General features: G+C 42.7%; 1 protein-coding gene across 3 annotated transcripts in view; it reads right to left on the bottom strand.

Moving 5' to 3' along the window:
• LOC113026169 (scavenger receptor cysteine-rich type 1 protein M130-like) overlaps window positions 1-15,169 on the bottom strand; it is a 58,742-nt gene extending 43,573 nt beyond the window's left edge. For 2 of the 3 annotated variants that reach the window (XM_026174642.1, XM_026174643.1), the window contains exons 1-7: window positions 14,459-15,169; window positions 7,724-8,009; window positions 5,417-5,710; window positions 4,497-4,802; window positions 4,132-4,419; window positions 1,878-2,183; window positions 1,530-1,799 (exon numbers count right to left, since the gene is read on the bottom strand). In XM_026174642.1, coding sequence (XP_026030427.1) covers window positions 1,530-1,799; window positions 1,878-2,183; window positions 4,132-4,419; window positions 4,497-4,802; window positions 5,417-5,710; window positions 7,724-7,832 — 1,573 coding nt within the window. In that variant the 5' untranslated portion in view covers window positions 7,833-8,009; window positions 14,459-15,169. The remainder of the gene's footprint in view (window positions 1-1,529; window positions 1,800-1,877; window positions 2,184-4,131; window positions 4,420-4,496; window positions 4,803-5,416; window positions 5,711-7,723; window positions 8,010-14,458) is intronic. The other variant, XM_026174644.1, reaches the window with a different exon arrangement.
• Between the last annotated feature and the right edge of the window lie 7,758 nt (window positions 15,170-22,927).

The raw sequence follows: 22,927 nt of genomic DNA, 5'->3' as shown, positions 1-22,927 counted from the left end.
TCACTAAACAGTCAGCTCTGGTACCAGGACATGGCCAAAGAGAAAATATTTTATATTTTAAGCTTTTTATATTTAAGCTTTTTCATTTGTCCTTGGTGATCATAGTGTATTGACTTTTATGTGTTCTTTTGATGGTTTTATTTTCAAATGTCCCTTCTGTCTTCTTGTTCACTTTGACCTTTTTATTGTTATATTCCACATCCACAGGATCTTTTAATGGTCTTCAGTGTGTTTTCAGTGGCCAAAGAGAGGACCGAGTGGAGGTGTATTTGCGTTCCCGGGGGAGCTGCAGAAAGGCCTCGGGGCAGGGAATCTAACTTCCAACTTTTATCAACCACAGAAAGCTGACTCATTCTATTTTATCCTTGGTACAAGCAAAATGTGCAAATGCAAGAAACATAAGAAACAACCATGGTTGTTGACTCCAAATCTCCCGAACACTACGTCGATTTGAGAACGCAAGACCGAGAGAGCGAGACCAAGACAAGACCGAGACCAACGTCCATCGAGACCAAGACGAGACCAAGACCACGTAAAAGTGTTCTCGAGACCAAGACTGGTCTCAAGACATCCAACTCTAGTGTGTATGGATAATAGCAAACACTAAAATACATGTTTTGCATGTAGCAATGATTTTTTTTTCACTCAAATTTAGCTTTTCTTCACTCAAAATAAATTTCTCCTCAAAATGTAACACGTGCACCTGCAAATTTATTTTATGTGCACTCAGAATAGTGGCACAAAAATAATGCCATACTTTTAAAGTAACGGTTTAACAACTGCCAGCTTGAAGGCCTGTGGTACATAAATGATTTGTCATGGTTTACGGAGCAGGTCGTGAGGTGTTAGTGAAGGAGGAGCCAAAATGGTAAATGGCCTGTATTTGTATAGCGCTTTACTTAGTTCCTATGGACCCCAAAGCACTTTACACTACATACAGTCATTCACACACACATTCACACACAGGTGATGGCAAGCTACATTGTAGCCACAGCTGCCCTGGGGTGCACTGACAGAGGCGAGGCTGCCGGACACTGGCGCCACCGGGCCCTCTGACCACCACCAGTAGGCAACTTGTGAAGTGTCTTGCCCAAGGACACAACGACCGAGACTGCCAACTCTTGAGCCACGATTGCCCCATGCGAGCAAAGGCTGATGATATCAGTGAGCGTTTATTTACAGTGCAGGATAACAAACAAATGCGAGAGCGAATTCATTACTAGTTAAGGTTTAAAAAATGGTTGGTTCAACAGAGCTCTGACTTTTTGTTAGTGTGGCTACAGTGTTGAAGAGAAACCTAGGATTATTTTTATTCCTCCAGCCTTTATTTTTGTACTTCTTTATAAACACCTTGGAAGGCTGTTAGGCTGAAGGAGTCCTTTCAAGCTGGTTGGAGGATGGTTTAGAGGATTCCTGAAACCCATGTTGTGACTGATGGAGAGTCTGCTGCTATTCTTGCTGCTATCTGTCACAGATTGGTACATCTCTGTCATATATGAAGTCATTGATAACTTCATCAATATGATTACCTGAGCAGGTGAGATTCAGGATTTTATTCATGTAATCTGATGTTGTACAATCCCTCAGCGGAAAACAGTCAGAAAGAATCGACCACACAAATTTAAATGAGGAGTGTGCTGTTTGTATAGAAACAGCTGAGCCACAGTCCAGATATTGGCAAACAAGAGCTGCTTCTTTCAGGGTCGAGAGAAAGCCTGGTCTCCACTCTCCCAGATTTTTTGCCTCAAGAGTTCCTGCACAGCGACTGGGTCCTCCTACCAGCCTGACATCATCAGACTCTGAACAGAAAGCAGAGAGTCATCAATAAACAAATAAAGTGAGTTTGAGCCACATCAAAGCTGCAGCTCCTCTTCTACCTGAGCAGGTGAGTCCAACAGCTTTGCCAGGTGAGCAGCTGTTTCTAGCTGAGCCTGAGCTTCTACAGTCCAGGAGAGCAGACTCATGGCCTCCACACTGGAACTCTTTGCTCCACACTGGAGCCTCCACTTCTCCATACAGCGCCCCCTGGAGGACCGAAGGAGGCCCACAGCCAAGCTCCCTACAGACCACCTCTGCATCCTGCTGGTCAAAGTCAGCTTCACACACTGAGGACCAGCTCTGGTTAGACTTCACCTCCAGTCTGCCTGAACACAGACTGGAACCATTCAGCAGCCTGACAGAGTCTGGAGACATCAGAGAAGATCAAACAGAGAGATCAGAGACAGCAGACACACAAGAAAAAGATGGCAGCAAACAACTATTCACTGATTCAACCTCAGCACAACTCAACATGACTTCATCATTAACAACAGAACACATCTTTACATTGGTACACACTGGAGACTTGTTACCATCACATTTACATTTACATTTCATAATCTGACAGCTGTTATTGCAGCCCTAGCTGCAATAACTTCTTTGTGGGTGTGTATTATTGTCCCTTTCTTTAGTGAAACCAGTAAAATGAGTGCAGCTGATTCAACTCAAAAGTCAGCTTTGGTACCTGACACAGGGACTGGACATGGCCAGGAAGAAAAATTAGTCAACATATTACTTTTTATTCTTTTTAATTTGCTCTTGGTGATGATATAGTGTTTATGTAGTGTGAAATAGTGTGTAGTCTATCAGTGTGTTCTTTTGATGGTTTTTATTTCCAAATGTCTCTCCTGTTTTCTTGTTCTCTTAGACAGTTTTATTGTTATATCCCACATCCACAGGACCTTTTAATGGTCTTCAGTGTTTTTTCAGTGGCCAAAGAGAGGACCGAGTTTAGGTGTATTTGCTTTCCTGGGAGAGCTGCAGAAAGGCCACAGGGCAGGGAATCTAACAACCAAAGATTGAGATTTTACTTTGTGACTTTGATCATACTGATAAGCCCTGGTTTAAGTGATCTATTCAAATATGTGGACAGTAGTTTATAACTGGGTAGACTAATGTTCCTGTTTTAATTCATCTCCATATTATTGCGTTAAGTTGCACTGGGTTGGGAGTGGTTGTGTGCGTCACATTTGCGGTGAGCCAATGGCTGTAATGGGGTTGGACTAATTGGAGGCAGGTATAATTGATTGCACTGATACGGTAGTCTACTTATAGCCCAAACTACAAACACCTCTGATGACACGATATGTTTGGGATGGATGGGTTGTGTGCTGTGAATTATATAGTGTACCGTGTTATTTTCTCTCTCTGTGCAGGCCAGGTCCTACTATATGCCACAGCCTTAAGGCAGCTGTGTTGCAGAGGCCGGAGTGATCACTGGCTATCTACTTACAGGGTGGTGGGTCTCAGAAGACAAATGCTAACCCTGTTGAAGTTAACAAGGTGTGGAGAGCTTTGTGGCATAGCTGGCTCTTGCCTTGGACTGTGTTTTTACTTTATATGCAAATGGTACACTGGGCTGTATCTTCTTTTTGATCATTGTGTTAAAAATTTATTTTAGAATTTCATTGACTGTCATCTTTTTGCCCACGGCTGAGATGGTTGGTCAGACCTAGAATCTTTTTGTGTGTAACAAGTTTGTTAGTTTCTATCATGATGCCAAGTAAAGAAGCTGCTTTTGGAACACAGCAGAAGGATACTGAATAACGAGCCCTTTTAGAAAGGTTGGTGGTTTGTTCAGAAGACTGCTGTAAACCTTTCTGAAGGTAAAGGATGGAAAAGAGAGGACAGAGACATGTAGTGGGATGATGAAGATATTCAGACCGACAGATGATCTGGTAATGAAATTAGTGTGGGATTTGGATATATGCTAGCAAATGTAAACATGCCACTCTAGTGACATAGCCTCAGAAACGAGACACGACACAAATGAGCATATGCAAGCAGTGGCGGTCCTAGCCTGTTTGGCACCCTGGGCAAACACTCCCCCTGGCGCCCTGTTAACTAATTTCACTTCCTCCAGCCTTTGTGTTTGTACTTCTCTATAAACACCTGCTGAAAGCAGCAACTTGGAAAGCTGTTAGGCTGAAGGAGTCCTTTCAGGCTGGTTGGAGGTTGGTTTAGAGGGTTTCCGCATCTCAGCCATGTTGTGACTGATGGAGACGGTCTGCTGCTATTGTTGCTGCCATCTGTCACAGTTTGGTACATCTCTGTCATATATGAAGTCATGGATAACTTAATCAGTATGATTACCTGAGCAGGTGAGATTCAGGATTTGATCAGTGTATGCCGATGTTGCACAATCCCTCAGAGGAGATCCTGGCTGAAGACAATCAGAACTAATCTTCCATCTAGATCTCCATGAGAAATTGTGGCTCTTTTTAACAGAAAAAGCTGAGCCACAGCCCAGATGTATGCACACAACAGCTGTTTCTTTCAAGCTCCAGTCAGAGCTATACACAGGTCTCCACTCTCTCAGATTTGGCGCTTCCAGTATACCTGTACAGCGACTGGCTCCTCCCACCAACCTGAAATCACTCTCTGAACAGAAAGCAGAGAGTCATCAGTAAAAGAATAAAGTGAGTTTGAACCACAAAAAGCTGCAGCTCCTCTTCTACCTGAGCAGGTGAGTCCAACAGCTTTGCCAGGTGAGCAGCTGTTTCTAGCTGAGCCTGAGCTTCTACAGTCCAGGAGAGCAGACTCATGGCCTCCACAGTGGAGCACTTTGCTCCACACTGGAGCCTCCACTTCTCCATACAGCGCCCCCTGGAGGACTGAAGGAGGCCCACAGCCGAGCTCCCTACAGACCACCTCTGCATCCTGCTGGTCAAAGTCATCTTCACACACTGAGGACCAGCTCTGGTTAGACTTCACCTCCAGTCTGCCTGAACACAGACTGGAACCATTCAGCAGCCTGACAGAGTCTGGAGACATCAGAGAAGATCAAACAGAGAGATCAGAGACAGCAGACACACAAGAAAAAGATGGCAGCAAACAACTATTCACTGATTCAACCTCAGCACAACTCAACATGACTTCATCATTAACAACAGAACACATCTTTATAACAGGAGATATGTTAGCATCATGTTTATATTTCATCTCCTCAGCGGTTATTAAAGCCGTAGCCTACTGGGATTCTCTTTTGTTGATATGTAGTATTGCCCCTGTCTTGTGGAATCTGTAAACTGAGTGCTGCTGACTCCATTAAGTAGTCAGGAAAAAAAACATGTTGGGTCTTCATCTGTAACAAAACACTGGAAAACCATATACAACAGCTGAAAGACAAGACAAAGGAAAGTACCTAAATAAAGATAAAATGTTGCTATTTGTTTGTCTGTACAAGTGAGTGACAGAGAGAGAAAGTGAGAAAGAGAAATGTGGCTGTATATGAGTTTCTGTCATGAAGCATACTACAAAATTAGGGTGAGACATTGCAACAATGAACCCAAGAGCCAGAGGCTGACAGGAAAAGACCCCAGAGGCCCTGGCCGGCCACAACCACCCAACAGTGGGGGGCTCTTTGCCTCCACTGTACCTGCACAGGTCAGTTTCAGGATTTGGTCAGTGTAATCTGATGTTGTACATTCCCTCAGAGGAGATCTGGACAGAACACAATCAGAACTGATAGACCACGCAGATTTATATGAGGAATGTCTTTCTTCTACATGAACAGCAGAGCCACAGTCCAGGTATTCACAGAAAACAGCTGCTTCTTTCAGTGTCCAGGAATCATGAGAGGCACACAATGGTCTCCACTCTCCCAGATGTTTTGCCTCCAGTGTTCCTGCACAGTGACTGGCTCCTCCCACCAGCCTGACATCACCAGGCTCTAACAGAAAGGAGAGAGTCGTCAGTAAAAAATGAATTTCTCTCTGATTTCTCCTTTTACCTGTAGAACTGTGTTTTGCCCCAACCTGGACTCCTGAAGAGAAAAAAAGAGTAAAAACTGTAAGTGTGAAGATGGAATTTGATTGGAGGTGAGATGAGGACAGTAGAGAGTTACATTTTAGTAAATTTATGGGACTACAGATGTTGAAAAAAGTTAATAGATATACTAAAATTCATTCAGTTATATCTAACTGATACAAATCTATATATATGTCTATATATAAATCTAACTCAAAATTTGAAATGACAACTTAGAATTCATGGTTCGTTTTAATGATGATTTGCTACAACTAATATATGAACTGTAATCCAGACAGTCTCAGTACATGAGGTCAAAGATGTTTCTGTTCTTTGATTTTCATATCCTGAGATTTTATATAACCATCCACACATATGGACAGATCAGTGGTTTCTGTCACTTCTGGGAGTAAGGCAGATGGTGAGGAATAAAGTTAGACTAGAAATGTTCCATCCATGTCACAATCACAGTGTGCAGGAGGGTTAAACCAGTCTCTTTTGTGGCTTCAAGACAAAACATTGTAAACTGCTCCTCCTTTGAAGTTTGTGTGTTGTACCTTTCTGACCAGTTGATTTTGTACACTCTTTCAAGATCATCGAGGTCTGTGGACCAAATGCTCCTAGCTGTCCCAGGATCCACAAAGGAAATCAGGCCTTTGCTGTTGCTGCTCCTAAACTGTCATGACCTCCCCAAAATTAGACATTTCTAAAACCTGTTTCAAAACCAACTTTTATTCTCTTCATTTGTGTGAAGGAACATATTTGATACCAAACCAGGACAAGATTGTCTAAAAATAATTTGATTGGTCAGAAAAACTAAAAGTCTGTGAAATGAAAGAGTTCAGAAGACAAGCATTTTCAGGAACATGTTCCTAATAGTATAACAGCAAATGTTTGTTCTGTTTGATTTTGTTCTGTTCACAAGCAGCTGATGCAGTCATTACAGAGCAGTCTATAAGTTTTTTTTGCAGTGGGCTAAAGTTCATTCCAGCTGGTGGAAACAGCCTTTAGGTGTGTTCAGCTGGTTGTTCAGTGTGGGCTTTAGAGAGAGATGAGATTAGTTTTGTCAGAATGGAATTATTTGAAGTGCCTCAATTCTATGCTTTATATTAACTAAAATGCCATATAACCATGTAATGTAGTATTAAGTGGACACGGCCCTGAAAATAAAGGCGTTAGACTATGTGTCCTTGGTGGGTAGAGAGCTGTAGACTCTTGCTCATGCTTGCCTGGGAGAAAGTAGATAACAGGGGACCATCTTCTGGTGGAAAGTTACTGAAACGTTGTTTAGACTAGAGAGGGACCAGCAAATTGATTGATTGTTTGATTGTAATTGATTGTTTATTCTGACAAAAAACAGGAATGGGATATTACACTGTTTTATGATGCATTATACTGCTGATTTATAAGAAATTTTGTTTTCAGAGAATCATGGTCTTATTTGTCTGAAACATACTGCACAGGAAGCCAAGATCATAACTTAGGCTCACTGAGAGAGAAAAAATGTGAATGCTTAGTATGAAGGGGGGAGAAGCTATAAGAGTGTGGGTAACTCAGACATTTTGAGATTTTCCTGTGCACATCTCCCGTCCGGACGTTTGTAATGCTCAAAGTGTTGTATGGAATAAAGAGAATTTTATTGATTAAAGTGATTGTTGATTGAGCGTTAAACACAGAGTGTTGTTCTTCCTTCAGCCCAAAGATGAAATAATTGGGGGTATTTAACAGTTTCCTTTAAAACTGGATTACAGCCTGCGTCACTCCTACATTTGTCATGAGTAAAAGCAAAGTGAGTCTGAATTATCATCACTGAATTTGAACCCATGTGACACTGCAGGAATATCAGGATACATAACTGTGAAAAGAATAAAATCTGTCCTAAATTTTCTGAAGGATCTGAACCTTTTTACTTTTCATGTGTGTGTCAGAGTCCTACCTGAGCTCCGCAGCAGCAGCAGCAGCTGCAGCATCAGCATCAGCAGGTGATCCATGTCCAGGTAGAAGTCTCCCTGTCTGCTCTTTGTTCTGATCGTCACCTGTGCCATCCTCAGTGTTTACCTGTTGCACTTTTACTCAGCTTGTTGTCTCCACTTGAACTGAGTGCAGAATCACAGACAGTTAGCTCTGATCGATGATCAGCTTCTGCCTCGATTTACTTTCTCTTTAAGTTTCATAACATTTCAGTAAAGCTGAGCTGCTGAACTCTGAGACACATCATCAATCTGTGAGGAAAACCACAGGAAAAAAGAGGTGTTACTGTTGATCCATGACATGGTCACGAGGGAATACAATGATGTGTTGATTATTGTTAAATGAGCCTGCCTAACTATTGAAAACAGTACTATGCATCAAAAAAGAGAAATGTTGCTTTGTAAGTTCACATCTGAAGATCAATGTTCATGTAAAATCCTAACAGAGTTAGGATTTTACATGAACAGAGCTCCAAAGACAGAGAGCTCCAAAGTTGTTTCTGGGATCTGCTGGAGCCACCCGCCTAGTTTGGGAGTCACTGCAGCCAATACTCCAATTAATTTTTCTTAAAACACAAACTCACAACAAAGTAGAATTTAGAGAGGAATATTTAACCAATCTACTCCCTCGGACTCAAACCGTTTTAGTAGTATTTTCTCGAGATCTTCTCTGAGCCCTTGGTATTTCTCAAGCTTCTCGTGTTCCTTCTTCCTGATGTTGCTGTCATTCAGGACCGCTACATGGATCACTATGGCCGTCTGGTTCTTTTCGCCTACCACCACTATGTCTGGTTGATTAGCCACCACCATTTTGTCCGTCTGTATCTGGAAGTCCCACAGGATCTTAGCTCGGTCATTCTCCACCACCCTAAGGGGCATCTCCCATTTTGACCTTGGGACTTCCAGGCCGTATTCGGCACGGATGTTTCTGTACACTATGCTGGCCACTTGATTACGGCGTTCCATGTATGCCCTGCCTGCTAGCATCTTACGCCCTGCACCCTTTCCACAACCTGCACCTGGGGTCTTACTCTGTGTGATAGACCCCAGCCTCTATGGATCTTGTGCACAAAGCTTGTTCCTGTGCTGCCATGATTAGTGCCTCTGTGCTGTCTTTCAGTCCAGCTTTGTCCAGCCACTGGTAGGACTTTTGGATATCAGTCACTTCTGCTGTCTGCCGGTGGTACATACCATGTAGGGGCCTGTCCTTCCACAATGGTTCCTCATCTTTCTCCTCTTTCTTGGGTTTCTGCTGCCTGAGGTGTTCACTGAGCACGGGATCAGTTGGGGCCATCTTACTGATGTATTTGTGGATGTTTGTTGTCTCTCCTGGACCGTGGTGCTGACACTCACCAGTCCCCAGCCTTCTTCCTTCTGCTTAGCGTACAGCCTCAGGGTGCTGGACTTGGGGTGAAACCCCCCAAGCATGGTCAGGAGTTTCCTTGTCTTGATGTCCGTGGCTTCTATCTCCTCCTTTGGCCAGCGTATTATCTCGGCAGGGTATCTGATCACGGGTAGGTGTTACCGTTCAGCTAACTTCTCAGGACTTGCCTGACCCTCTGCAGGTACTTGGTGGTTGCAGCTTTTCTAGCGACCTCTTCATGGTTCCCATTTGCCTGTGGGATCCAGAGGTACTTGTAGCTGTCCTCTATGTCTGTATTGTTGCCTTCTGGTAGTTCGATCCCCTCAGTTCTGACTACCTTCCCTCTTTTTGTTATCATCCGACTTAATTTCTGCAGTCTGAACGGCATTCAAATGTTATTGCTGTATATCCTGGTGCATGGTGTGGATCAGTGAATCAATATCTCGTTCACTCTTGGCATACAGCTTGATGTCATACATGTACAGGAGGTGGCTGAGAACTGCTCCATTCCGTAGTTGGTATCTGTAGCCAGTCTTGTTAATGATCTCACTGAGGGGGTTCAGGCCTATGCAGAACAGAGAATCTCTTTGGTAGATCTTTGGTAAATCTCACTCATGAGGAGATTTTTGAAAAACAGTAAAATCCAAAAAAGGTGGAAGAGATTCTGCGATGAAGACAACAGGGGTGTATGACGTGGTCTGCCCCTTTCAACCTACAGCAGTGTTGGAACGGAGGAGAGATCGGCGATGGAATTATGACTCTTTAAACACCACAGACACAAGGAGCCCGGACCCTGATTAAAACTGACTGACAAATTACTTGTGCACATTTTTTTTAACATTTAGGCAATTTCTTTACTGTGCATTAGATCCTCATTCTTCTCAGTAAGCAAAGATGATTGGACACGAACAAAAGAGGGTGAGGGAATAGCCAAGTGAGGATGCACAGTGTGAACTTGTTTCTTATTCTGATACTGGTCACATTATTTTACCATATAAAGCCCACATGGGTGGCTGCTTCACACCACCCTATTCAAGCAGTTAAACAGATTGTAACTCAGGAAGTGGGGAAAGCATTCACACCAGGAGAGTCTCTCAGGTATAGGAAACTAGTTCTGCCCCAGGATGAAGGAGAGCTGTGATGTGATCTCTCAGTGGAGAGAGCTCACTCCATCCTCCCTATTCTGGTATTTTAAAGAGTAAGCAACCTAACTAATAGAGTTGCAAACTCCCAGCAAAAAATAAAAAAATAAAAAATAGGGAACCACCCTCCACCTCATGATGCTTAATCGACGTAATCAACTTTAATTTGATGCAGTGTGAAAAAAAATGCCCAGAAATAAATTATTTTTCAAGAATAATTAAATAGATTTAACATCTTTCTTCAAGAGAATTGCAGACTGCACAGATAGTATCTTCCCAAAGGAAAAAGTACTATAGCTTACTGGGGTATATTAGACTTAATAGTTACTATATACAGTAATGGACTTCTATACATTTTACATCAGATTAAAACTCTGGGTGTAAGATTCAGATAATTATTTATTAAAAGCTAGATATTTTAAATGAGAATAAGAAAGAAAAGTATGTCTTTGTGCCCCCTTTTCCCTGTTTATTTTGTGAGGTGCTTTTTTGATATTTAATGGATCGGATTACATTTTTTATTTCTCTCCGATATCCGATCCAGTAATTTACGTCAGTATCGGACCGATACCGATACGTAATATCGGATCGGTCCATCTCTAGTCAATAGTGTTGTCCTGTTCTAACTGCTTCAATCTATCGCCCTCTTCCTGTATCTACAACTTGGATGTTGTTTCAGGTGCTTATAAGTATTTTGTCGCTAAGCAGTGACAAAATGTTTTCATGATAGTCTGTCTGGTTTACCAAAACTGTGGATCTATACTCTATACCTCTGTTGATGATATTGTTTTCCTGACTACATGATTGGAGTGCCTTCAGCATGAGATCACAACAACAGTGAGCTCAAGGTGTTTTATATCGTAAGATAAAGACCCTATAGCATTAGAGAGAGAAGCCCAGTAATCAGTTAGCCCCTTGTGAGCAACAAGCTACACCACATTCAACAGTCAGGCAGCTCTCCTTCCCTATTTTTTTTTTTTTTTTTTTTTTTTTTTTTGGTGTGTTGCCGGAGTTGTGGGCGGGTGGGTGCATGGGGGCCCAGCCCTGGAGCAGGGTGCCGCCGGTGCATCGAGCCACCTGTGGGGGCTCTTCAACTGGTGGGGGAGATTGTCACATCTTGCAGGAGCTTTCCTCTCCTCAGGAGCTCCCTCTGCAGGAGGGGGAGATACAGGAGAGGTGGAGGAAGATCTCAGCCTGGGTGTTTATTGTCTTATGTAGTCTGGAAGATGAGTGGATGGTGGGGTGGGTGCAGTTTTCTCTGTGTTGGGGTTGGGTGGACTGTCCCGGGCTCTGTGGGGCCGGGCGGCGCTGCTGCACTGGGCCCTGGTCTGGATGGGCCTGGGCCCCCTTTCCCTGGCGGGTCGCGGAGTGTGGGGGTGCCTACTGGGGTCAGCGGGGGAGCTGGCCCCAGGGAGGGGTCACTTGCCCCTCCCTTCCTTCCCTCCCCATCTCCAGCTGCCTCCCTCTTCCCGCTCCACCACAACCACCCACACATGCAGGGCCTTGGAGTAGGGGTATGTCACCAGGGTGCAGAGGAGGCTACCCCCCCCCCCCCCCCCCCCTGTCCCCTTCTGGCTGCCTCTGCCTCAATTTTATCCCACAACTTAGACATTCACATTACTCACACTCTCATTACACATACATATAGGATCTTGGGGGTGGGCACGATACACGGAGTCCAAAGTACCATCAGGGTGTACACCTCACCCCTGGCATCGTTGCCCACCTCTCAATTTTAAATACACGTAGACATTGAGGGCTAGCAGGAGGGACCATGCGCTTACCTGCTGCTCTCTGGCAGGTAGCTCCAAGCCCTCCTGGGTTTTAAATGCACCTTAAAACACACATGCATCAACACTACAATGAGCGGGTGGAGGGAGGTTTGGAGTCTTCTCTCACCCCCATTCTCTGCGACCTGCTGGAGCGGGGGGGCTAGGAGGAGGAGTTGGCCGTCCGACTGCGGTCTGGAGTGTGGGGCCTCCCTGCTGCTGCGGAGTCGGGGCGGTCTGCCTCCCCCCACCGCAGGGAAAAGGGAAACACCACCTGGGTCTGGGTGCAGTTCCCCCATCCAGGGGCGGGGGCACCTAGACCCGGTTTGTAGAGTACGCTTGGGGATTGTGATCGTGTGTACAGCGTCTCTTTATGTCTGTCTCCACGTTGGTTGAGTGTGGAGTAAGTGCATATGAGAGCATGAGGGTGGGAATGGATGTTTGTATCTGTGTGTGCCTGTATGTCTGTGTCTATATGTCAGGTTGGGTGTCAGGCGCCACCTCTCTGGGGACATCTCAGGCCCTCCAAGGTTTGGAGGCCTATCTCCCCCTACCACCACTTCCCCTGCCAGTGGTGGACCCCCTCAGACATCGGTGCGTTGGTGGTTCTTTGTGTCCGGGGATGGGCGTCCAGGTACACACCGGCTCACTCCTTGGCGGCCGCTTATCGGGGCCTGGAGCCTGGGGCTCGCTCGGGCCACTTCGGAGGTGGGGTGCCCCGGCCTCTCAGCCTGGGGCTCGGTCACTCAGGTGCAGCTGGCTGCCGGCGGAGCTCACGGGCGCGTCACTGCAACTCCCCCTGGCTTCTGCTCCGTGGCTGCTGAGTGAGCCCTCATCTGGGACTCTCCTCAGCTCTTTCCGGGACAGTGGCGCAGCTGCCCCTCTGTTGGTCTTCCTTGGTCTCTTGTGTTCTGGGGGCCTCTGGATGTCTGGAGTTTTGATCTCCTCCACACCTGCTTCATGCCTGCTTCCCTATTTTTTTACTGCCTCACAGGTTTGTCAAAGCAATTGGTCAACAGCTGTAACGTAATGTTCTTGTGATTACAGCCTGAACAGGAAGCTCCAAGCTTGTCACTGGGGTTTCTTCTGTGTGTTAAACAAGTATGCTTTTATCCAAACCTGACTAGGTATGGTCAATTGGCACCAGCCGAACACATTTAGGAAGTTAGTGGCTACAGAGGGGTTTAACAAAGGCCGCATAATGCAAAAATATGAAATGGATGAAGAAAATATGGCTATGCATGTGCAAACTGTTTTAAAAACCAGAGAAGCTTTAAAGGACAACAATTGTACTTTACTTTCACAACCATGTTTTACTGCAATGTTTCACAATGGCAGGGTGTGATAAATTGCTCTAAAAAAACCCTCCAGTGTATTATGGAATTTAAAATAGACTTTAAAAACATATGACATCACTTTACTTTCTGCCTCTACTCACACATTTTTTATCAAAAACTTTCATGAGGTCACAAATTCAGAGTCTGTGACAGACTGAATTGATAAAAAAATCCACTTTCATTGTGGTTAATGAAGATCCAAAGTCCAGAAAACAGGGAAGAACAGCAAATGTCAGGATAAGCAACATGATGCAGAGACAGAGACTAAACAACAGGAAACAACTGCTGTCATACAAAACTCAGAACTCCAAACACCAGAAATACAAGAATCCAAAAGCAAAAAACAGAAATATTTTTTTCATTACTTAGTAGCATCACTCTTATTAAGATTGTTATTAACTGACTGTTTTTAATGAACGTGAGAATACTTACCGGAATTTTTCAGGATAAAGGTATTTATTGTGTTTTAAAGATTTCCTGAGTGTCCCTGAGCCCACGCTTGTGTGTTCTGGCCTCACAGCTGTGCAGCTGTTACTGACATGAAAGGAAATTAATGACCTACACATGAAAATACTCTGAGGTCTCTTGAGAAGGTTTGTTCTGTGCAAAGATTTTGTTTTGGAATTCAGCTTCTTTCAGCTGCACGGTCGACAAGCAGATCCACATGTTTGATTTTGGTGGAGTTAACAGTAAAAAATGTACTAAAGTTTAATCAAGTACAAACTTAGAGAATTGATGGTTATAAGTGATGGATTTAGACCTTTTATAGTTTAACATTTATAAGAATCTGACCTACTGCCATGAATTTCCTCTTACTTAATGTTTGCTTTGGTGTTCCTTTGCCTTTTTTTTCTCTGACTGCTGCAATTTAAGCCGCACAGAAGTTTAATAAGCATCAGTTTAAATATTACAAAGTAAAGTAATTAAATGCCAGTTTGTAAAAAATAGTCTACAAAAACATCAACACTGTTTCAGTAACTGTAATCTGTTGCTTCAGTCCCAGAGGAGTGATGGATTAACTGTGGGAACCATATGGGAACACAGAAACACAATTAAACCTGAAAAACAACCAAACAGTTTAAGGACTCACCCGTGGAAGGATTCAAGGAAAAGAGATCAGCAAACAGACTCAGATATTCAGAGCAGAGCTTTGTAGAGGACAGAGCTGCTTCACAGATCAGTCTTGTATTTTGTCTGTTCTGTCTCTGTCGGCACTGCTCGCTTCCTTCCTCAGACCGCTGTGCTGTGGACCTGTCTGTTCACACTGCAGCAGAAATATAAAAGCACCACCCACTGAAACTATGTGAGACGTATATAGTGTGTCATCTGAGCCTCAGCAGAACGTTTGAATGGATGGCTGTGCATTTTGCACCCCTTTCTTAAAGTATTGAGGTTCTCTGAAGGAATAGCTTCATGGTTTTATTTTTGCCTCTGATGTCAAACAGCTGCTGATGGTGCTGGTTGGAGCTCTGAGAGAAAACAAAGGCTGATCCTATGAAGGTTTCATCAGCAGGAATGAAACGGAGCATCCAAGCTGAGAAGAAAGAACACATTCAGCCTCAGCCAGTAGCAACTTTCTCTTGTTTCAGACTCTCAGCTGTCTTTCTTCCTGCTGCCTGGCACGTCCATCTTCATCATCCTTTTTCCAGTATTTCCTCCCTCCCTGCTCTGCACATGTCCAGACCCTTTCAGCCTCTCTGACTCTGAGCTGTCCCTCTGATGAACTCATATCTAAATCTTCAGCTCGCCCTTCCGTCTTTTTGTCAGTGCAACTGTCTCCAAGCCACACATCACAGCAGCTCTCACTACTGTCTGTTATGGCTCTAGCAGAGCCTGCTGTGGTGTTTGTCTGTGTGGGTGGGTCCTGCCCTCTGTCCAGCCTTTGGTACCACCTCTCTGAGCAGCTGTTTCTACTTAGCAAACATGCCAGAGAGAGAAGAGCTCCAGTGTCAGATAGTGATGGGAATTCCGGCTCTTTCTAGAGAACCGGCTCTTTCGGGTCGGCTTGTAACCTATATCACCAATTATGTTAAGAAAAATGACGTATTAACTACTAAAAAACACTGACCTTCGTGTAAATGCTTGGAGCAGACTAACCTGTGAGCTGGAGGGTTCTGGGACGTTATATTTGGTCTTTGAATGGCAGCAATCCAGGCCATCCGTCGCCTCTTTGTTACTTCGGAAACATGGCTCGAACAATTTCTCTTAAACGTCGTAATCCGATAACAACCGATCTCTTTACCCGTCGGCTTCCCGTGGCTGTCATGCGACCGGCTATTGCAGTTAATAATACAACAGCTTCTTGCCATTTTTGTGTTTCTTTTTATCGCTGTGTGACTGATTTCAATTGAAAGCCTGCGTGCGCTAGTACCTCTTGCCACGAGTTTCCAGAATCCTTTGCGGTTTTACCCCTGAATGACGTCACATTTTCAATCTCTATATAATATGCATGTAAAATTTTATATTTGGGGTAAAATATCAATTTGAATTTGAACTCGGTTTCAAATAATGAGCTTAAGTAAAGATTTAAGTTGCAGTTATTTAAATCTTCACTCAAAGACAAGTATCTTTTACAGTGTATATATAGATGTATAATAAACAGGACACAAATATTGTTCTTTTAATATCTTTGCATTACTAAATTTGGCTCAGTGCTTACATATATGAAAATGTACGAGCTGTGAAAACTATTCCTGATAGAATGAAGAGTAGACTGATATATTAAACATTCCTTTATTGGGTGAGAAAATCAGACCATGTCATAACTGCTTTAAGTCATACAGAATAGATATCAGAGCCTTAAACAGGCTGACTTCTGCTAAATGGGTCAAACTGGGCAGAAAGTATACAAACGCATAACATCCTTATAGAATATGATGTAACACTATAGATCAACTTACCTCAGAATATATAAAGCAGGGGTGTCAAACTCAAATACGCAGTGGGCCAAAATTCAAAACTGGAACAAAGTCGCGGGCTAACGTTAATATTTATTGAAATATATTTATTCCTCCAGATATAAGAATGAATCTTTTCTTATGGACTCAAACACATTTTGCTAAAAAACTGAATATGGAACAAGCAAAGCTTAATACTAAACAATATATATATTAGCTGTATAATACCAGTAGGCCAGCTCTGATAGTAATTTGGTATGGCTTCACGGGCCAAATGTAATTAGGCTGTGGGCCAAATTTGGCCCGCGAGCCAGAGTTTGACACCTATGATATAAAGCATATAAACAATTACAGCAATATGATGCAACAAACACAGCAGTGCTACTAACCCAAAATACTCAAAGCTTCATAGAACTGGAACAAACATTTATTTTTAGCTCCATTCTGCTGCTGATACATACTTTAGGTTTCTGAACATTAAACTTGTTGCTGCCTTTCATAGTGTGTAACTTGAAGGCCCTGAGTACTTTCTCCCACACTGAAAACACTGGAATGATCAAATTATTTGAACATTACCTAATAAGACTGATTCAGGACAGACAATTAGGTATTTTAAACTTTTCTAGCAGTCCTTCACAAACAGGGAACGGTCTGTCTATTCTCTCCATCTGTCAGCTGCTGCTGGCTCTTCCTCCTCCTCTTCCTCACACACTGCTGAGTTTGTCCTGGTGGATCATCAGGGGTGCAAAGCCTCACAGATGTGCAGCAGTGGGTCCCTCAGTCTGTCCTCACTCTGGACACTTGCAGTTGTCACACATGGAAATCAAAAGTTTGATAAGCTTCAGATGTGACTTTGAGGGATGCAGACCCTGAATTAGGCTGTATCCTTCGGAGCCTGCGTTTGTAGACCAATTACGTTGCAGTAATGCAACAAAGGTTGTCCCAATGTGAAGGCTGCTCCAAATGTGGCCGACAAATGCGTCCTTCATTTCCCTGAATTTGAAGGAAGAGTCGGGTGTATCCTTCATGGCCCAACCTATCCCAGAATTCATAGCACAGCCCAGCCAATTCCAGTTTCCAACAATGGTGGCAGCAACTTACTTTTAATATTACTCTTATTACTCTTTCTGGTTCACAAAATAAACTTTAAAAAAATTTTTAGGCGATGATGTAGGTGTGTAAACTTCAAATATGACTAGAGCCGGTGAGAACAGGCACATCGTTGTCAACCCCCCCCCCCCCCCCCCCCCCGTCTTTCGCTAATTAGGTTAAACATGATATACAAGTCATCTAGATAACTTAAAAAGGTTATCGTTTGGCTTTTTCTCAGTGTTTTATTTGTCCCTGAGTAAATCTGTTTGGCTGAGATTAAAGTTAGTTTAGATTAAATAAAACTTTATTAATTCACACAGCTGAATAAATGTCAAACAGAAAACTGATTAAACAGAAGTGTGAGATGGTCGAGAATTTACTCCAGTATCCTGTTATATTTTAGATAGCAAGGAGCAGACGGCTGAGTTTGTTAAACTAAACTGAGTCAGCTGGTGATGCAAATCTGAGGGCTAGACCGTCCAGTTTCACAGCCTCTCACTTCTTGCCTTCTTGGTCTGCAAAGGACCCAGCCCACTTCGACCGCAAAGGCTGGGTTCTCTGAAGGATGCGGCTGAGGTTTTGGGACACAGTCAGTCTCTGTACTGCACGTACGGCACTGTACAGCTGCTTCCTTGTGCTCTGTGTCGAGGAGGCTGCTGATCATTTAACTGTTCTGACTTCTTTTGTTTAGACCAGCTTCTAGGTAGAGTTTTATTTTGATGATGTTATTTGATTAACCATCTGCATTAGTTGAAGTATTTAATAGTTTAAAAGAAAACGCACCCAGCTTTGCTCTCTTGCTTCTTTTTTCAGACTCACTTTTTGTAACTTCCTTTTTTCTTTTGCTGCTCTCCTTCTGTCATAAGTCCCCCCTGACACTCCACCCTGCCTCCACCTCTCTTCTTCCCCTCTTATGTTTGGATGGTTGCCCCCAGATATTTAAACTCATCTACCTTCAGCAGTAATTGACATCTCTGCGGATGTAGTGAATTTCACAATTCAACAGAAAACCCTGAAATAGTTCAAATGTTGCTCAGTTATTATAGTAGTTGACAAATGAGCTGTAACAGAGTAGCCCTTTATATTAATTATATTGGTACATGTAAAATCATCATTTTTAGAAAAGATAATTTTAGAACTGATAAAAAACATTTTCTAATATTTGTGAAAATTACTGTTTATTGCCAATTTATTTACAGTTTCTAATGAGTAAAGTAAGGGATTACTATTGCAAAAACGGTAATTAGATTACCGTTACTTTCCTGTAGGAACGCTGCGTTACTGCGTTACTAAAACCATGATTTTTTTTTGCAAGAATGTCTCATGACAGTGACGTAAGCGAGTGCGACGTTCGTGACAAGAGCTGTGTGCAGATCAACAGTGGATCATATATCGAGTGCGGGAGAGAGTATGAGCGTGCAGCCTGCTTTACAGGTGAAAATTGAGCAAAAGGACCGCTGAGTCTTTGACTTTATTTATTTTCTGCTGTGTTTTACTTGCATCTATTTGAAAGACTGAGTGTAAACACACACACACACACAAAAAAATAATTTATGTGCTGGAATGTGCAGAAAATAGGTTTAAATGTTAAACAAATTTCTTCCAGTCAGAGAATGGTGCATATAATTAAATTTTTGCTTGATCCATAAAGTTAAAAGATTAAAACTAATAAAACAAGTTTTAAAAAAGAGACTTTTCCATTTGATTACATTTTTTATGATGGATTATGCAGAAAAAGTAGAATTGGGATGAAAGATCTATCGCTTTATCACCTATTCAGGTTGTAAATTGTGTTTTTAAAAAGTAACTAAGTAACTAAGTAATTAATTACTTTTGAAAATAAGTAATCAGTAAAGTAATGGGATTACTTTTTGGGGGAAGTAATCAGTAAGTAGTTACTGATTACTTTTTTCAAGTAACTTGACCAACACTGGTTATAACCCAAATGTGTTCTATGGTGTGACGTACAAAAAAATCAAACAAAATATTAAATATTAAATGCAGTTATTTTTTTGTCATTTAAAATTATAGTATTAAATAAAAAAGGGCTCAAGTCAGATAGATTTCTATACATTGTTATTTTCAGTTTTATTAATTTAATTAATTAATATTAATAATTTTAAACCAGGAATGCTGACCTCTGACTTTTTCCACAAATGCATGAAAAACTTTTTTTGATAATGCATAAACACATTTTTAAATTCCTTTTGTCTAAAAAATTCTTCAAAGAGTAGTTGTCAAACAGCTAACAGATCATCTGCAGAGAAATGGCTTATGTGAAGAGTTTCAGTATCAGCTTAACCCAAAACAGCAGAAAGCAGAACACTGCTCAATAAGCTCTCTTTTCTTTTTCATGTATTGGGCACAGATATCAACAGGAATGCTCAACTACTCGGACCTTCCCTCCTCAATAGATTTTGAGGTCTTCTACAGGGTGGGCCATTTATATGGATACACCGTAATAACATGGGAATGGTTGGTGATATTAAAGTCCTGTTTGTGGCACATTAGTATATGTGAGGGGGCAAACTCCTCAAGATTGGTGATGACCATGGTGACCATTTAGAAGTCGGCCATCCTGGATACAACTTTTGGTTTTTCAATAGGAAGAGGGCCATGTGACACATCAAACGTATTGGTAATGTCACAAGAAAAACAATGGTGTGCTTGGTTTCAACGTAACTTTATTCGTTCAGATCGGACAAACCCATAGACCATGGGTGTCAAACTCGAGGGCCAGTGTCCTGCAGGTTTTAGATATCACTCTGGGTCAACACACCTGAATCAAATGATTAGTTTATTACCAGGCCTCTGGAGAACATCAAGATATGTTGAGGAGGTGATTTAGCCATTTAAATCAGCTGTGTTGGATCAAGGACACATCTAAAACCTGCAGGAAACCGGCCCTCAAGGCCTGGAGTTTGACACCTGTGCCATAGACTTTTCCACAGTCAAAGAGGATGCTAGTATACATGTGCAAAACAAAAATGAGAGATCTGGATCTGCACATGAGTTATTTGAGGTGTTACAACTATACTTGGTCTAACCTGCAGCTGTGGATGTCGTGTCTTGTGGAGTGAACGTGATGTTTCACTGTAGAGGATGTAGAGATGTTTGAGTCTGAGGTTTTGATTAGAGTGACCCTGCATGGCTTTTATGAGATATTTACACCAGAAATCTCAAAAATCTCCCTGTGACTGACTGATTGAACAAGTCAAAGAGAAGAAAATAAGAATTCAATAAAATGAAAGAAAAGAATATAAAACTGTGACAGCAGGTCGGGGTTAAAGGTACAGCTCCAGTTTGTCTTTTTAGTTCCAAAAACAAAAACAAAATGAATCCAACACTTAACTTTATTGTATTTTGTATATGGATATACAGACTAATGACAAAATATGAAGGTGGTAATGTTCTGAGTGAGTCATTATTTTTCCATGACGTTCCTGTTTCCTCTCCTGGGTGCAGAGATGGGCAGTAACACGTTACTGTAATCCGATTATCTTTTTCGAGTAACGAGTAAAGTAAGGGATTACTATTGCAAAAAAGGTAATTAGATCACTTTACTTTCCCGTAAGCACACTGCGTTACTGCGTTACTAAAACCATGATTTTTTTTTGCGAGAAGTCATTGCTTGACTTACCTTGTTTTTCTTGTGCTCACATATTCTCCCTACGCACTAACTAAAGTTGCATACCTACCTGGATGCTAGTCACCACTCTGGAACTTCTTCAAGTCCACAGGCTAACAATTCCTCAAATTCCTACCCTCCTGCCTACCACTGTTCTGGATCACTGGATTTACCAGGTTGGACACTCTCCGCTTGCACCTGTTACTGGACACTCACCCGGTCCTCTGCACCTCCCCTCAAACCTTAGCGTTCCACCTGCTATGTAAGCCATTATACCATCTGTCTCTCCATTTACTCTCCACCTTCCCAGCCCATTACTAATCAACCTCTCCCTTTGTTCACAGTGCACCTGAGAGTTGTTCTAGCAAGCTCCTTCCTATGTTTTCTTTCTCTTGTGTTAGCTAAACAAAGAGTCTTGAAAAAACCTTACCATTGCTCCCTGTACCTGTACCTGCATTTGGGTCTACATCTATGTACTGGCCTCCGGGCCCCCTAAGAAATGTAGAGCGTATGATCTTTTTTCTTCCTCATCAAACACTCGTGTCCTGTGGAAGAAGAGATCTCAGTCATCAGGGCAGAAATGTTTATGAAAGGTAATCACTCAGAAATACTTTGCACTGTGTTGGGTGTGTAATCAGGCAGCGGAGGCGACGTCTGGGTTCAACACTTTATTTTAGGCTTTACAGCGGAGCTCCATCTTGTTCTCGCTTTCTACTTTCTTCTTCTCCTCTTTCTCTTACCCAGCCTCATTAGCGACACCCCTGGTCTGACAGGGTAACAGCATGTACTAATTTTCTTCCCTTATTATAGAACCTTGTAACACAACATCTCCCCCTTTTCTCAAATAATACTCTTTCCCTTGTAGCACAACATGAACCATTTGACAGCCTTTACTTTTGAGGGAATTAGTAACTTCAGAACAGTATTATATATATCCTGATAAAAGAACTGTAATGGCAAAGTAAACGTGCCCCGGATCAACCCTGAATCAACAGTAACAACCATGTGCCCTCTTCTCAGCTTATCAGAAGTCACAGCTGGAATTAAAGATAACTAATGAAACTCAAATGCACTTTCCCTTCACAGTCATTTCTCACATCTGCATATTTCTCCTTTCTTTTTACCTCTGAACTATTTCATAACAAAGTCTTTTGTCCATCTTGGTGGTTGTCTATCCCTCTGCAGTGTGGGACGTGTAGCAGTCTGTGCTGAGCTGATGTTTTCTGTCTCTGTATCAGCTCTTTGTGTGTGTTTTGAGTTCTCTGGGACAAGTGAGAGACGTGCTGCATTCCATCTTCTCCCATCGCTGAGGATGAAAGAACTCTCACCCGTCTGCTGCTGTACCTCCAGCGGCTTGGTGTATTGTGGCTCTCCTTTTCCCACATGGAATGGCTTTCGTACTCTCACTGACGCACCCACAGTCACTTTAGTAGGTTTAGCACCTCTCTTTCTGTCTGTATAAAGTGCACTTCTTTTCTGTGTCAATGTCACTTTGGATCTGATGTGGTCATATTGTCCAGCATCCTTTGGTGGTGGCAGAATGTTGAGTTTAGTCCGCATGGCTCTTCCTCTGAGGAGCTGGAAAGGGGACTCACCGGTTGTAGCGTGGGGAGTCGCTCGATAACTTTGAAGCAGTTCTGTAACCACAGTTTTCCATGGTCGCTGAGTAGCTTGTGCTGTCTGTATGGAGTCCTTCAGTACTCTATTAAAGCGCTCCACACATCCATTTGCTTGAGGATGATAAACGCTTGTCCTGATGTGTTTTATGCCCCTTTTAGCGAGAAACTCAGCAAAGGCAGCTGAGGTGAACTGCGGACCATTATCAGTTGTAATTTCATGAGGGTTTCCTTCACGGGCGAAAATGGAAGTCAGGAATGCAATCACTGTCGCAGTTGAGGCGTTTGGTGTGAATGCGACTTCAGGCCACTTACTGAAATAGTCA

This window comes from Astatotilapia calliptera, chromosome 7 (genome assembly GCF_900246225.1).
Source record: "Astatotilapia calliptera chromosome 7, fAstCal1.2, whole genome shotgun sequence".
NCBI classification, from domain to species: domain Eukaryota; kingdom Metazoa; phylum Chordata; class Actinopteri; order Cichliformes; family Cichlidae; genus Astatotilapia; species Astatotilapia calliptera.
The sequence above is the reverse complement of the archived record's forward strand: the minus strand, read 5'-3'. Positions and strand labels throughout refer to the sequence as shown.